This window comes from Ptychodera flava, chromosome 9 (genome assembly GCF_041260155.1).
Source record: "Ptychodera flava strain L36383 chromosome 9, AS_Pfla_20210202, whole genome shotgun sequence".
NCBI lineage: Eukaryota > Metazoa > Hemichordata > Enteropneusta > Ptychoderidae > Ptychodera > Ptychodera flava.
The window spans coordinates 25,770,182-25,787,178 of record NC_091936.1 but is presented as its reverse complement, the minus strand read 5'-3'; the positions used below and the strand labels follow the sequence as shown (position 1 = coordinate 25,787,178).

Here is a 16,997-nt window from a genome sequence, read left to right as displayed (position 1 = left end):
AAAATCATGTCTAAATTAATGAAAGAACGTAAATTTTCACTATCAAAAAGAATCAAACTAATTTTTGGGAGTATTATATAAATATGATACTTAAAGAAAATTATTTGCATAAATATTTGTAAAAGTTAACACCATTTTCATCCTCGTCCCTACGTATACTGGAGGCCGCCATATTGAGTGTTTTTTTTAGCGTGGGGTGTAGCAAATTTGGAAAATACATTATTACTTTCCCACAAAAAAGTTTGTAACTAGAAGTTTATAGATGAATGTTAAGTTATAGATGATGTCAGACTTTGAAGGTGAGTGATTCTAGTACAATTAAGGGTGGTAATAGAGAGATTACGGGCGAGAATGGAGACGGCAAATACTGAATGACGCTGAAACCCATGGCGAGCGTCAATATTATTTCGCGCTGCAGTCGAAGTTTCTTTGACCCCGTTCATCGGGACGCAAGACAAACGATTAGAGGGACCATGTTGAATCAAAATCAAATAAATTTGTATGTGCCTCACATCCATTCGAAAAATATCGCTTTGCATGGAGACATTCATCAAAGACACCGCGTTCAGTGCACCGCGCACTCACTTTGCAAATTGCAGGTCATGAGCAGCGTACAACTCACAATCACACTAGGGAGGGACTATGGCAATTAAATTGTGTAGAAACTTGAAATGAAAGCAACATAGCTGGGAGCTGGCAAGTAATTCGAGTTTGGGTGAAATTAAACGAAAATGGAAACATTACAAGTAGACTAACCACCGCCATTTAAGGAAGAAAGTTAACTGTGCTGCCTGCATACATTATTGTGAAGTTATAAGGCGTTGTTCTTGAGGGAACACACTAACTAAATAACTTTCTCCCCGTATGAGTATCAATTACATATACAAGTAAGTAGTGATGAAGCGACAGCCGACATTCTTTTATTTGTAAACACAACATGGTATTTTGCATCGTTGTCCTCTTTTACTAGATGAGTTTGACTTGAGTGATGATGACAAAGCATACAACAGAAAAAGACCAACAGAGGCATCATGGGATAGTGATGACGATCTGCTAAAAGATGAAGGGTTTCCCAGTAAAAAGGTAATTGCTGTAGTTGCATTGGATATTTACAAATTTGATGCTGATTATAATGGTGGTAATATAGCAGTGGTGATGATCACAATAATGATAATTATTATGAGAATTGTGATCAAGATTGTTGTTGTAAATGTACAGTCATTATCTGCATCATGCAATTAGGCGTCATGGATGTGATGAGTAAATTGAAATGTATTCAGAGTGTTCTTAACTGGATCATAACTTAAACCAAAAATCAATGGATCAATGTTTTAATAAATAGCTTTCTGACTCTTCAAAGTTTGTAACTATATATGCAAATGCAAGAAAAAGAAGCGCTCTGTTTTATATTTTAGAGGTGAAACTGCATCCAAAGTAGTTATTCAAATATGCCTCTTGAATAATTTTTGAGACCCTGGCATTTTATTGTGGCAATTCAGTTATTTTGCCATATATCCAAAATTCACTGTAATTCTGAAATGTAGGATTAGTAAATAATGTTTTTTTCTTCACCAAACAGTTAAGACAAGAATTCACAGATGATGAACTTGATGAAGATGCTTTGCTAGGATCAAGTGATGGAGAAGAAGCTACTAAAGCTGAAGATGATTTTGAAGGTGACACTCTTCAAGATGTCGGAGATGAATTCAGGTACAGATGGCATTTGCAATAATGATTGTTAGTTTTACAATTTTTAGATCTTTACTCCTGGTCTTACCGGTATGTATTGTTTACATTGTAACATGCTGTAATGCAGGAGTTCAGTATGTTTGGCCACCACGTATTCATGTATATGTACCATCACAATATTGAACAGAGTGGTTATGCTGAAATATGACATATTTTGTTCCATAAAATTTCATTTATGCCATTATTACATGTCTCATAAGTTTTGTGCACTAACGTCTGGCACTGCTGATTTTAGTGAAAGCTTATTGATGATCTAGGGGATGCAAATCAGTCACGTGCCTCCAGTTTAACCTCAACTACTTTGTCATTAAACTGGCACATTTAAATCAACAAGAAAGAAAAATTGCAACGTGAATATGTCGACAGTTAAATAGATTTATGTTAGAACATCAAGGGAAAAGGTGTATAAAGAAATCACAGAAAATATTTGCAAGTAAAACATTTAGCAAAATTACTGAACTTACTGAAAGTGAGAAGTAGGTATATGGAGGGGTGAGCAGTGTAGTTGAATGATTATTCAGACATCAGTCTTGCTAAATGAAGGGTATTCACATTTAAACCGCTAGAATCTAAAATCATCATCTTTTCAGTCAAATTTAGAACAAAAATACTGAATTCCTTGATTATAATGGTTCACTGGAAGCTGGGAATGCTGGTTATATATTGCCTATGGCTGTCAATGACATTTCAGACTGTAATTAGTTAATGAGTCCTGTTCGTACAACAGTGGCAAACACTCACATTTGATATTTTGTTTTGTGATTTTGCCAGGGACGACGATGACATGGTTGCAGAAGAAGGGATCGACATCATTCAGGGAGACACTGATGATCTGAACGATGACATACCAGTACTTGACATTGGTGTGCAAGATGACACATTCGATGATAATTTTGAAGAGGAACTCCGAGCTCAGGACAGCAGCTACAGAGAACCACAGGAGCAAACTGAAGTACTCCAACGCAGGACAATGGTTATGAAGAAGCTCAAGAACAGTCTAATGAAGTTGAAGAATACAACACAGAAGATGAACAGAATAAACAAGATGTGTCCCAGGAAGAGGTGAGGTCATCTCCATAACAGCGTTTTTCCCAGCAGCTTTCCAACAAATGTCAATCTAATACTTTTGTTTAATTCAGATGTAGTTAGATATGCACTTTTGAAAGAGGTCCATTTTCATCATAAAATTCCTTTGTTTTTTTTAGCAATTTGCAGGATTAAAATTGATCACTGTTATTACGAGGAGCAGCATTTCACATTGAGAACAAAATAAAGAAAGCAGTGCAGTAGATTTTAGTATTCCTAAACCATGCTTCGTGCCTGTTCAGGATTTGAATGGTGTGTCTTCAAAACTGCCACACTGAAATCCTTGATGGAGTGTCCAGTCCTAGTTTGTTGAAATGAAGTTTTGAAATAGACATGATGTAGGAATGGCTGTGAACATGAAGTAGATAGCTGAAAATCATTGACAATCTTGACAGTGTTAACATGGGATTTAACCTGGACCATGGCGTGCTTTCACATTACAAATAACTGTCAGCTTTCAGAACACTGGTTGCCACTCATCTGTGTATTCATGCTTGCATTTGTCACCTCCTTTGTTTAATTTTCACACCAAGGCTTCCCTTTCGTTTCAATGTACACCTGCTCATGGATACCTTTCACCCTGAATTTTCTGTGGTTATATACTTCAATTGTTCATTTTACCCTTGCAGCTGATAAAGGACACTTCGTGTCTTTGAAAGCTTATGCTCCAGTAACATTTGATCATAGCATGGTACCAAACGCTAGATTACATGATATTATTTGTATTCCATTCAACTTTGTCAGGAGCAAGAGGCTGGAGCAGAAATGGAGGCTGGAGACAGAGCGGATGATGACAATGAAGAGATTGATGACTCACTCTTAGAGAGCAGTGAGAGTGAGGACGAAGATGACACCAGAGCAAGGTTCAAGTCTGAAAGACAGATCTCTGAAAGTGGCGTGGTGTCAACCAAAAGAGTGTCCAGTAACAGGCAGATTCCAGACACCCTGGGTGAGTATGAAATGAATAGAGAGAGTGAAAAATGTTACTTCACATACCATTCCATTGAGATATGAAGTGCCACAGTAATAGGCATCATTTTACAAGTGGTATAGCCACAAACTGTTGACGTCACATCACCATACACAATACACAGTGCCATACTATTACAAGGCGTCTGTGTTTTAGGTACGGCGATTTAATGTCATCAGTTTGTGGCTATACCACTTGTAATGTGGTGCCCAGTAATGTTCACTGTACCTCAGTGGTAATTTCACAGACTGATGATCCTTGATCAACAGTGTGAGTAGGCTTTTCTATCCACTGCAATGTCTTTCTCAAAATTCTTCCTTTTTGACTGGAAATGTTTCGTATACTTCTAACCTCGAAAGACAAGTCATTTTGATTTAAACTCTATAGGTAATGTTTCCCAAGCCCACAAAGGTTTAATTTTTAAAAGTAAATCTTATTTTAAATATTAAATTTTAGAAATGACTCTTCCAGTGGAGTGTTGTGTAGAAGCAGATTTATATTTCAAACTGATAACGTCAAATCACCATACACAGTACACAGTGCCATACTATTACAAGGCATCTGTGTTTTGGGTAAGCGATTTGACGTCATTAGTTTGTGGCTATACCACTTGTGAAATGGTGCCCTGGACTCTTCACATCATTGTTTGGAAAGGAAATGTTGACTGAATAAATATTTTTTACAACACAGAGGTAAGTGCAGAGGTCCAAGCAACAATAGATGAGTTTGACCAGAGACAGAAACAGAAGAAGATGCAGAAGAACCGGGGTAATTACCAACAGCAGAGGTTTGCCGGACATGGAATGCCAATGCAGAGACCCATGGGTATGTACCAACAGAGACCCATGGGAATGCATCAAAGACCCATGGGAATGCAGCAAAGACCGATGGGAATGCAGCCGAGACCCATGGGAATGCAGCAGAGACCCATGGGCATGCAGCAGAGACCCATGGGAATGCAGCAGAGACCTATGGGAATGCAGATGAGGCCTGGAATGCAACAAAGACCTATGGGAATGCCCCTGCATAGACCAGGAATGCCACTCGGAGCAGGGTTAGATCAAAATATACCAAAGAAGATTCACATAAATCCACATTTCAGGGGAACTGTAACTGTTCGACCAGATGGTAAGTTATTAAATACAGGTGTTTGCAATCTCACTCTCCCCTAAAGAATTTTCTTTTAATTAGGTAGTGTATAGAATATGTGTGTATTTCAAGAATTTGATAAATAAATAGATAATGATGAAAATAGGTTCACGTACAGGATGAAAAAAACCCAAAATGCAAGCTGAAACTTTAGAAATAGCAACAAGGAATTAATAAGTTCTTGTATACAAATAACATCAAAAAGGAAGAGTCAGGGAGAATGGGATTGTTTTGTATTAGGTTATACAACTTGTTTTAAGTGGAAAAAAATTGAGCTTTGATTATGTTCTTCAGAACAGTTTTGTCTGTAAATGGCAGTCTGTAAGATACATGAGATAAGCCAGTACTATTGATTCATAGGCTCTAAAAAAACTTCCATTCATTTGTGCAGGTAGCCTATGTTTTTGATGTGCAATATTTTCTTCTTTGAATATTTGTAACTGAAAGAGAACCACTGTATTGCACTATAATTGGTCTTCATAGTTTCAATTAAAAGAGGGCAAAAATGCGACAATTTTGACCAACATGTCGTAAACATTTGAAATCTTATCTGGATGTGAATTTGTATCTGGTATTTTGTTACAGTTCCACTCAGATGGGATAAAGATGGTGTTTCCCGTCTCAACCCAGGACAGCAATACCCATCTCCGCCTAACCAACAGCAAGTGGAACGTGCAAGCTCTGGAATGTCTCAGGTATGCTCTTTACTGTCAGTATATCATACGTGCAAGTTCATGTGTACCTTGATATGTCGGTTTCTCTGTGTGTACCATATGTCTGTGCACTGGTGCAGCTGTGTTTCATATCTATATTATTTGTACATACACATACAGTTATTCAAGGAGGCCCTGCCTACCCCTATGAATGAATAAGTTTGCCCTCTTAAGCAATCAGATGTGCCATTGACTGATAAGAGTTGTCTAAGACTACAAATTTTACATATTGCATATATTAGGGTTTGGCTGACTCCAGGAAATATCAACAAATTTGTTGACTTAAAAGATTCAATATGAAAAGATACTGGGCATGCTGTAGTGAAGTTTTTTTTTTTTGTATTTAACATTTTATGGGTTACTTGAGGTTTACAAAAAAGTTGTTTTCCAATTGTTACATGAATGTATTTTACATATCTTATAATTTTCATGTAGTAATACAGATAATAATAATTAATGATAATACAGGTCTTGTGCTTGTAATAAAAGGAATATCAAGTTGACACACACAAGAGACAGAAAGAAAGAGAAAAAGAAAACTTATAATCTTAGAAACTGTCCCCATTTCTTAAGATGAGAGTTCAACTTATTCTTTTTGTTAGCAATATGAAATTCCAAGTTTTGAATATTTTGCAGATATTTTTGAAAGCACCCAAACTTGGTTTTTGTTTTTGATATTTTGATCTATAAATGTAGTATTTAGCAGCAAGGATTACAATGTAATCCTTGCTGTAGTGAAGTTTATAGCTTTATCATTTGTATCAAATTTCTTAATACTAAGTATTTGCCAAATATTTGGCAGTGTAAGTAATCATGCACATTGAAAATTTCACTTTAATTCGTAGAGATGTGCAAATTCTCCTGATTTCACTTCTGTTTCATGAGTAACACACCTCTCTCATGCCTGAGAAAGCTATTGAAAGACATTTTTCTCCAATAGCAGCCTGGGCAACACAGATACAGAGATCAAAGTGGAAATTACAAGCCACCAGTTTCAGAGGCATGGGGTCCAGGACCCAGACATCCTTCTCCACAACAAGCACAGATGGGTGTTCCAAGGTCACAAGCAAGTAAGTTTGTGAAACCCGATATTTCTCAGCATCTGTTGAAATCAGGTTTCTTTTCCAGGGGTTCATCCTGCACTAGGTGTTGTGTAATGTAACCTTTAACCTTTAGTTAATGGTATTGGGGGGAGGGGGTTCAGGATGGTTGCCCTCTGCACTTTTGCTTCTGTATGTTTCTCTCCCACTGGTTTGGGATGGGTAGAGTTAGAGTAAGTGCCCAGTGGATAATGTCCATAGGTTGATATTTGAGAAGCTGAGCATTTTTGTGGTGTTATTTTCTAATGTTACAGTTCACTTTCTTTTCATTGTTGATAGAAGCTGAAATTAAAATCCATGGACTTTCAAGGATACTCTACGATAGGAATAGGCAGGAGTTGTTATGTAACAAGTAGTTTTGAACTTCAAGGACATACAAACGACAATAGTGTATGTGTCACTGAAATATTTACTGTTGTCTCATACAGTAGATGTATGTGATTGTGGTATAAATATCTGCCCATCTTTCCAATGTTAACAGATTCAAAGTCTTTGTGTTTGTGTTCTAGTGGTACATGGGCACACTGATGTGGCCTTTAATTTTTCACCCCAATTTCCTGTGAAGAGGTCTATAAAATCTATCAATAATAGGACTAGGCAAACCTTGATGATAGAAGGGTCAAAAATTTCCAAGCCGTTTTTTATTCAAACCCCTGACTAGAGCCCACTGTGGCTACAATCAATGTTCATGAACCTGCAGCATTAAAGACTTAAAGTGTATGTTGAACGCTCTGGCTTCATTGTGCTTGGATACAGATTGTTGTGTGCAATAGACACTTACATGTCTTCACAACTGCTGCATCTCTATCAGAGAATTTTAAAAATGTTGAAAGAGGAATCTTTCAAGTGTGGTTAAACAGATAATAAATTGTTTCAATAGATTTAAAATTTAATGGTAAACAAAAAAGGCTGGCTAAGTTTCAATAAGGTAAACACATGGAAAAACAGATGTATGTTGCTAGAAATGTGTCCTTTCGACCACAGAGAAAGTGAGCAATAGAATCGTAAAGTCATTTCAATATAACTCACTGATTTCCATAATTTTCAGACTCACCACCTTACGGTACATCATCACCAATGTCATCACCTCCACCATACAATAAGATGTCACCAACACTAGGCAGTGGAACAATGCAGCCTGGACCCAGACACCCCAATGCACAGAGGTATCCACATCCCCAGCAGGGGCCTCCGTACCCAGGGGCTAGACCACCCTACCCTGGGGGAAGACCTCCATTTTCAGGTGGTCCAAATCAAGGACCAATGAATCCAAGGGGGCCTCAGCCACGTCAGCCAAGAGGTCCCTACCCTGGAGATGGTGGGCCACAAAGAATGCCACATCCTGATCAGCAAGTGAGAATTTGTTCTTCTATTGCAAATCGCTTATACTCAGCAAATGTTGCAAAAATTTAAAGATGAGATACATGAATACCTTATTGTGGTCTGACTTTTACGTACACTTGGTCAAGTGCATTTCTATGCCTTTGTACCAGCAGATGTCTCCTTGCTTGTTTTTACAAACACAAATGTACCAGCATAGATCATTTTAAAACAGTACTCTTACAGAGATGTACTTACCTTATCTGTTTTTTCCAGATTCGTCCACATGGTGCCGGCCCAAGATACCCCCAACCTCATCATCATGGACCTCCAGGCCAGCAACGCCTGAATCAACATCAGCAGCCCTACCAGCAGCCACCGCAGCAGCAAAGACAGCCACATCCTGGTCAGATGCAGCAACGCCACCAGGTTCCCAGTCAACAACCGGGATTCCCCCAGCCAAGACCCCAGTCACCAAGACAGCAACAACCACCCTCATCACAGTATCAACAGGTACTGAGCATTTAATGTTGGGTTCGGATACACCATACACTTACCTCTAACTGTTGTCCTAACTGTTAATTTGGAAATATCTGATTTGTAATGTCCAGGGGTAACTGTCTAATACTGAACAGTGCTAGTTAGGGGGTCACAAGCTATTGCTGTAGTACCTGTGTACAGTATTATACAGATTGAAGTCACTGTCAAGTGATGTAGCTACTGTATTTACTTGGATAAACACCCCTCCCCTACATTGTGTGGTCCTGTGAGGCTATTTTCGTAAATATGCCTACGTACAATTATGGTTGTACCTTCTTCTGTGTCAGGATTATTTGCTCCAGCAATGTTTTCCATGAAACAATTTGTAAATTGTCCTCAAAAAGATTGTTTCGAGTAGCAAGTAACTCCTTTGTGGTATTACAAGACTAAGGTCCTATGTAAGTATGATTTATTGCTATTAGAGATATTATAAAGGAAATCTTTGATGTATTTGTTTTGTTGTATCTCATCCATTGAATTGTTTTGCTACCCAGATGCCACCTGGACCAAACATTCCTCAGAACCAACCACGACCACGGCAACAGTTGCCTCCACAACAGCAGCCAAATCAACCACGTCCACTCATGCAGCAGCTACAGCAGCGTCCACCCAGGCCACAACAACAACAACAACACCAACACCAACAGCAACCCAGACCCCAGCAATCGGCAGGTCAGCCAATACAGCGAGTGCATCAACTCAGGCAGCCAGGCATGGCACACCAGCAACAACTGAACCAGCCACCACAGCAGAGCCAAAAGCCAAGTGCCCCAGCAGTACCAGCACATCAGCCACAGCAAACTAAACCACCACCAAAAGTTGAAGAGGTAAGTCTACCCTCTCTTAACCTTCTCACCCCAATTCCCTGTAAACAGGTCCAGACTCACCATTGATAACAATAGATTTGAGGTAAACTATGGTGTTGAAAGGGCTAACCCTCAAAACCAATGAATAATTAACACAGCATGGGTAATGTTCCATTCTTTTCTGAAGCAACCCTGATAAAAATGTTCTGCGACATAGCTAAGTGAAGCAAAGGAGATGTAGCAAAATAAATATGAAACAGCTGATCTGATATGTGATGAATTTCCCATCCCTGTTGTGCTATCAAGTCCCATCATCTGGCATGTTTGCATTTGTTTCTCTAGTAATCAAAACGGCAGATATAGCGAAATCAAGTAAAACAGGTTTCATGGAGACTTGCTAACCAGAAAATGTAACAGAAATAATGCCACAGCATCAAGAATTTACTCACCGCACATTTGGTTTGATTTTCTCTCACAAATAGAAGCCAATGACGGAAGAGGAGAGGATTTTGCAGATCAAGCTGGATGAACAAAAAAAGCTGAGAGAAGCCATACAGAAAAGGAAAGAAGAACGCCGCCAGCAGATGGCGTTGAAAAGACAAGCAGAGCTGAAGAAGAAACTGGCAGCAGAACAGCAGCAGGGTGTTGTTGCAGAGCAAGGTGCTGGTGATGCTACAACTCAAGTTGCTGTTGCGCAGCCTTCAGCTGCACCAGCAGTGCAGCCTAAAGTCAAGAAGATCACTCCGAAGCAACTGCCCCCTGGACAAGGACAGCAGGGACAGGGACAACTGCAGCTGACTAGGAAGGAAAAGGTCAACAGGCAGAGGGTGAAAAATGCCCAGCTGATGATGCAGAAAAAGGCGCAGAGGATACAACAGCAAGTCACAATGCAGTGTCAGCAGCAGTGGCCGCAGCAGCCAGACCAACCCTGGCAACAGCAACAGTTTCAACAGCCGATACCCACACAACAACAACAACAACAACAGCAGCAGCAATATCAACAAGCTCAACACCAGCAGCAGCCACAACAGCAGAATCAGTGGCAGCAACAAGGCCAGACTGGGACTCAGAACCAAAGAACTGTTCAAACTATGGGACAAAAGCAGACAGTGGTGAAAGTCTTAACAGGGGAGGCTGATGCCCCCCAGCCTATCCCAACCATTGGTGGAGGATCAGTAACACCACAGCCAATTGTCCGATTGTCTTCAAGTGGACAGTTACAACTACAGACTCAAACAAGCCCTAAAATGTCGGCAAGAGGGTAGGTTTCATTCTTTGACCCCCATTGCCCACTGAAAGCCTCCCCATGCATGATCTGGAATCTCAGGAAACATCCATGGTTGGTCAATCATACTCTGATTTTAGGAAAAAAAATGATGTAGGGTGGGTTGTATAGGGAAAAGATACTGAAAAGAACATCAAGCGTTCCTCAATTCAGCCATTTCAATTGATCATTGCAATCTATCTCATTTTCATTAGAATGGCCCTTTCTTTTATGTGGGAGTCCCAGAATTTTGAATTTCAGAAAGCAGAAGCTGTAATAACCAATGTCAAAATGTCCTGCTCCATAATGTCGAAATCCTCTCGGCAGAAAATTATGATGGGTGCAGACGGGAAACAAATCAAAGTTCAGAAAAAAATGCAGCCCCAACCGCAGCAAAAGCTTCAACAGCAGCAGCAGAGGATGGTGCAGCAACGGACGGGTGCACAGCTGCGCCAGCCACAGCAACAGAGAGTAGCCCAGCGTACGGCCCAGCTGCAACAGAAGGTAGTGCAGCAACAGACATTTGCAGCCCACGAGCAGCAACAGTCAAAACAGCCGCAGGTACAGCAACAGCCTGTGCAGAGAAGAGTGGTGACGACAAACAGCCAGACCACCAGCCAAATGTCATACCGACTGGTGTCCATTGATGGTCTACCGTCCAACATTTCCAAGGATAGAATCATGGAAATGGTAAAAATATCAGGCACAGTAGAGGTAACTAATACTAAAGCCATTGCTTTTCAGAATGTAAGGCTTAAATAACATCGTGTATGCAACATTTTCTCAAGCACTGTTTGAAATGGAAGGCTGAAAAAAATTAAATAATTCAGTGAAACTTTGAAATCTTAACATGGTCCCATCAACATGTGTTTGAAGATTGTTGTGTCTAATTAAATCAAAGATGAGAGATTTTCAGGGCAGCACATCATATGTGTAAGAATTTTTTAAAGATTACATCAAAAGTTCCACATAATGTTGCTGTGTGAGTATCTCAGCAATTACCCACTAACCCAGTATAACTTGTAGCTGTGAAATGTACATTTCCTTACCCCCAGGATGGCTGGAAACACGAAAACGAATGACAATGGTTGATCTATACTAATGTAGAGTTGATTCTTTAAATTTTGAGAAAACAATTAAGACATTGTGTACACACTGCAAAAATTACGCTCATTACAGAAATAAGTTCAAATTAACAAAGCTGTTATGAATCCTTTCATCCCATTCTCCTATGTACAGGTCCAACTTGCTATTGAAAAAAAAATAAGGATGTACCAAACTTTTGAGCAGACAGGATGAAATAAGTTCGACAATTTCTATAGTGTAAAACAACCTGACAGATGTGAATGGTTGTATACATGTATGTAAAGCTTAGATTACATCAGAGGAATGAAATTGTCTCAGGTACTCAGGTTTTCTCTATCTGTGTCTGTGTTGCAGAGTGTTCAGCTGATTCCCAGTCAACACAAAGCGTTGGCCAAGTTTGCCAAGCCAGAACAGGCGCTGGCATTTCAAAAGAGATATCACAGGTATGTTGCATATCTTCCATGAATCCACACACCAATATATCCTTGATCAACTTCCATGATCTTATACAGTGATGACAGATCTGTGTAATTCTGTGATGTAAATCAGTCTTAGTCTTCAAAAAATCCAGTGACAGTGAAAACTTTATCCACTCAACTTCAGGATGAGATTTTTGTGCCATTTTGTTCAACTCATTCTGAAAATTTTATAACTGAAACTTTGAGAAAAATAATGCATGCACATCCAGTGCCTGACTGCCATAGGTGTGTACACAAGGCGTTCATTCTTGTCAGGATACATGTATCCACTGCAAACTGTACGTACCTCCATGAGTTTGAATTCGTGACCATTTTATTTCTTCAAGGAATGTTTGTATATATGTATAATGTGATTAAGTTTGAAGTTGGATGCATATGTTTGTGTTTGTTCATGTGAATTTTCAACTTGATTTCTGCCTGACAGTGTACATTTTATATTCATTCACAATTGTATCAGTTCAGCTGACTGGAGTTTCTAAAATGTATTTTTCTCTTTTGACCCATAGGCACATGATAGATCTATCACACATCAGTGTTAGTATATTGCAAGTGTGAAACCATTGGACCGTAAAGAAGTAATGGTATCACCCAAGTGCTGTAAGTTAAACTAGCTGAAATTGTGCAAGATGTGTCATTTCAGCGAGTTAAAGTAATTTGTTATGAAATGTACGCTTTTCAAAGCTTTGTTTTCCTGTTGTTAAAATAGTGTGTTACAAAGTTTATGTAGCATTTACTATTGATGTTGAGAAGAAAGTGTCCTGTTTCTTGAAGAAAAGGTGTTTCCTTCTTGAAGTCGACTGCAGAAAAGACAAGATATAAAGCGTGAAGAAACAGTATGACAGAAGCCAAAGACAGGAGGCTGTTTGTGAGCTGTTCAAAGATATTACGAGCTTGCTGCCGGAGATCTTGAGAGCTGCTGTTGATTGAAGAGTTATGTGTATACAGTGATTACACATATGATATACCCATGTAAAAAACCCTGTGATGTGCATTGTTACCTTTGTGAGTTGTCACCCACACTGCTACAGTGTTTCTGTGATGCTTTGAGTTGAATAATCTTCCGTGGTTTTTGATGGGTACACTTTTAGAGCTGAACCAGGCTCTCTGCACCTGTGGTTTGTTTTCCCTCCAACCAATGAGGGCAGTAGTCACTGTACCTTGAAATCATGTGATAATGCAAATCATGTGATGTACAACGTTTTGATTTTTTTGAGCTGAGAGGGAGGAGAAATTCATGATCTGAACTGTGTGTGATTACGCCATACCTGTGGACTCAGTATACAAATCATGTTCAGCGAGTTGTTTTGCTTTAAACTGGAATGTTGTACAGTATTCACTCCATTAGACAATTTTACTCGTCAGGTGCTTTCTGCTTTAAGCTTACTCCAACAAAGAATCTGCAATATTATGATTAATTCTAAGGGGTTATGTGTAAGTTGTACGTATAGTGTTTTGCAAGAGTCAAGTATTTGTGTCAGTGTCAAGATAGATAGTGTGGGTTGGACGCATATTTTTCTGGAACAGGGATGATTGAATTTAGGGCAGATCTTGCCTTGTGGATCTTGTTACTGCATAATCTTATCAGTTTCATCATGTTCTGACTGTAGACGAATTTTGACTTCAAAAAGGTTTGAATGACAGATGAAATTGTCAGATCTGATCATGCACAAGCTTCGGTCTGACACCATGAATAGAGATAGTCTGAATAACCAAATGCTAGTTTTGGCAATATTTGAAATTCATCTCTGAGTTATCTGTCACTACTGAATAATCATGTCCATATGAATCAAGATATTAGGAGCTGGTTATAAATTACAAACCTCTCATAGCGTAACAAGGTGCAGCTAGTAACGATGTAGAAAAAGGGATTTGTTTACATCTCATGCATAACAAATAAACATCCCAGCGCACATGGATTTGCAGGGATATAATTATCACATGTTGTGCTATCCTATGTGCTCTTGTCAGTCTACATGTACATGTTACTGGCATAGTGCTCCAGAGAAAAAAGCTTCAGGCTTCTGCACTAGGATATTTGAAGGGGTGGCCAACCCTTCTGTTTTAATTGCAGTCTATTGATATGTTGATAACCATACAAAAGAATAAATTTTCATAACAAAAGAATATGCAACTTTCACATTGTTATGTCAATTTGCTCTCTTTTTCCAAGCTGTGGAAAAAACACTGGTATCATTTACGGTAAACATTTTGTATTATATGTAATTATTTGTCATTCACTGCATCTAGAAGTGTTTAAAACATTGATAGTTCATATAAATCACTTTAAAATGCATAACGGGATGTGATTTAGTTATTGTTGGCAAGCTACCACAGTAGAACACTTCCAGCTACCATGTTCAGTACACTATGTGTCAATGCACCCGTAGTATTTTGAAATAAAAACTCATCAACATACCCATTGCAAGTAATCATAAGCGTGAATAGTTAGAAATTCTTAAAAAATTGAATGTACAACGATGCGGTTTAAAGTAAATTGCTGCAGGCTCAAAAGCAGACTTAATAAAATTGCAGAGAGATTTTAGAACGAAGTGTGCGTGATCACAGCTGACACTGCAGAGCTGCCTATGAAATTAATCTCATTTTTGTCATTTACCTGCTAATTGAAGGCCATTCAAAAGTTCACATACCGGTAGTAATATTGTGTTACCTGAATTTCATTGTGTTTCCAAATCCCTACATGAGATTGAAATTGCAAACCAGCATTTCTGGACATATATAAAGACTTTACTGTCACTGTCAGAGAAAATATACACTAGCGATGTTCTTTTGCTGGTTATGCATTTTTCTGTGAATCCTTCATGATGGGGAGAATGTACCGTTTGAAACTCTTGTCCAAACTGAATGTCAGGAAGGATAATGTTCACCCTTTCATCCCCTTTAATTTCTGTAGAGGTCCAACTTTACTAGAGAAAACAATGGGATTGGGTCAAGCCATCGTATTGATAGGGTGAATACTACTATCTGCTTTGTTCCTTCATTACATTACAGTACTTCAAAAAAATTCAGCTTGTGTTTCTGAAGTCCAAATATTGTAATTATGTATTGAATGGGATTTTTCAACTCCAAACCCAGAATGAAATCAAACAGTTTACCAAGACTAATAATCAAAAGACACTGGCAGATTGAATGTTCATGCAACAAAGCTACAAATGACAAATGAACTCAATATGTTGAAAATAAAGCTAGTGTTTTCAACTGATAAGCATTGCAGTAATAAGGTCCACACTGAATAACACATGAGCCATTGCCCTGTATCAAAATACATTATAAAAGTGGTTTGAGCTTTAAGTACTACCTCAGATATTGAACCAAAACTTACAAAGGGTTTTGTTCAACTAGATTTATTGTCAGACTTGTTTTACATATCATCTTCTGGTAGCGGGATTTTTATTACCTATCAAATTAGCATTGCAAGTGCCGACAAAATTATCCTACTCAATGAAATCACAGGAATATCTTATCTGTTTTACCAAGTTTTCACTTTGCAAAATGAGTAAAAGTATTTTTAGAAATGAGTAACTTGAACCACCATCAATTTTTTGCATCCCAGAAAGTAAGAACTAACAAAATAAAGATGGTTTTCTGAGATTTTTATTGATACACATTACAGGACAGTGTTGCTTGCAACAAACCAAAAGAACATTGCAATCCAAATTAGTTGTGTTAAGTATGAGCTGATGGTTTACATTGACAATATCTTGACAACAGAATTGACAAACATAAAGATTTGCGGTTTTTAAAGCCTTCTATGGAGATAATCATGAAATACTTCAATACATTAATAACTGGCAATACCAACTGAGAATGTCCAGATCACTGTATATCACATTCTTATTCACAGTGAAAAAATCTGACATTTCATGGAATTCTTTGAATTTCCCAAAAGTTGTGTGAGATGAACCAGTACAATTTTATGTAATTTTAAGAGGCCTTTTCCTGATAACTCATGGTAATTATGCAGAGTTTAAAAGTGATGCAAAAATCACCAAAAATTCTGTTTTTGCAATTTTTTTAATGATTAAACGTAACTAATGGAGTGAATACTATACATGATCCAGTTAGAGTTATTTCTTAAATAGAATTGAAGTTATTGAAAAAAATGACAAAGAAGGCTTTTTATGAGTGATATTGAATTTATAATGCAAAATTCACCTCTATCATGAAATGCAAAAGGAACAATCAGATGGACAAAAAAATACACAAAATATAAAATGCCATTTAAGCATACAATGGACATGCATGTACATGAACTATATAGACTTAGATATGGACAGAAACTCTGCCAATGTTGAACATTGACTATTTGTTTAGAACGTCAGTGATTACAGTATTTCTTGGGTTGGGACGATATAACCAAAAATGAGTGATGCAGTCTGGGTAAGGGGACTTTTCTCTGTAAGATAAATGTTGTAGTTATGATATAAATAGTAGTTTCTTCAGTTTTTGAACATGTTATCATTTTACATCGTGTTGTCAAAGAAGTAAAAATGCAATTTATGCATTGAAAAGATATATCTTTGTTTTAAGTACTTTTTATTTTCTTGTTTGTCGTTTTGCACTCTGGTGCTCTTATCAATATTTATTTTTGATACCAAGATGTGTGTAGTGTTTGCAGTACCAGTTCACAGTGAAAAAGTCTTTGTTTTTCATGTGATTGTAGAGTGGAGGAAATCAGTTTTTATATCTGGTAAGTTTTTAGAAATTTATAATGAGG

General features: G+C 38.1%; 2 protein-coding genes across 3 annotated transcripts; both read left to right on the top strand.

Annotated features, from left to right (window-relative positions):
- Nucleotides 1-147: 147 nt before the first annotated feature.
- On the top strand, nt 148-16,795 carry LOC139140472 (RNA-binding protein 33-like). Of its 2 annotated transcripts, none has more exons than XM_070709766.1 (15): nt 148-299; nt 971-1,083; nt 1,580-1,710; nt 2,521-2,811; nt 3,580-3,784; nt 4,496-4,933; nt 5,540-5,649; nt 6,611-6,737; nt 7,816-8,120; nt 8,364-8,600; nt 9,122-9,454; nt 9,916-10,694; nt 11,025-11,411; nt 12,138-12,226; nt 12,769-16,795. In XM_070709766.1, the coding sequence occupies exons 5-13, from the start codon at nt 3,601-3,603 to the stop codon at nt 11,032-11,034; spliced, it is 2,523 nt and encodes an 840-aa protein (XP_070565867.1). In that variant the 5' UTR covers nt 148-299; nt 971-1,083; nt 1,580-1,710; nt 2,521-2,811; nt 3,580-3,600; the 3' UTR covers nt 11,035-11,411; nt 12,138-12,226; nt 12,769-16,795. The 2 variants fall into 2 exon arrangements, with proteins under 2 accessions (XP_070565867.1, XP_070565866.1); XM_070709765.1 differs by having other exon boundaries at nt 6,608-6,737.
- LOC139141247 (uncharacterized) lies at nt 284-2,815 on the top strand. The gene is made up of 4 exons (XM_070710872.1): nt 284-299; nt 971-1,083; nt 1,580-1,710; nt 2,521-2,815. Exons 1-4 carry the CDS (start codon nt 284-286, stop codon nt 2,813-2,815), a joined length of 555 nt encoding a protein of 184 aa, XP_070566973.1.
- Nucleotides 16,796-16,997: the final 202 nt, after the last annotated feature.

What these genes read in the sequence shown, in the direction of transcription:
- LOC139141247 (XM_070710872.1), top strand. An exon ending in AAGGGTTTCCCAGTAAAAAG is followed by an intron (nt 1,084 to 1,579) that starts GTAATTGCTGTA and finishes TTCACCAAACAG; the next exon opens with TTAAGACAAGAATTCACAGA. An exon ending in GATGTCGGAGATGAATTCAG is followed by an intron (nt 1,711 to 2,520) that starts GTACAGATGGCA and finishes TGATTTTGCCAG; the next exon opens with GGACGACGATGACATGGTTG.
- LOC139140472 (XM_070709765.1), top strand. Translation starts at nt 3,601, where the DNA reads ATGGAGGCTGGAGACAGAGCGGATGATGACAATGAAGAGATTGATGAC. An exon ending in CCTCATCACAGTATCAACAG is followed by an intron (nt 8,601 to 9,121) that starts GTACTGAGCATT and finishes TTTGCTACCCAG; the next exon opens with ATGCCACCTGGACCAAACAT. An exon ending in CACCACCAAAAGTTGAAGAG is followed by an intron (nt 9,455 to 9,915) that starts GTAAGTCTACCC and finishes TCTCACAAATAG; the next exon opens with AAGCCAATGACGGAAGAGGA.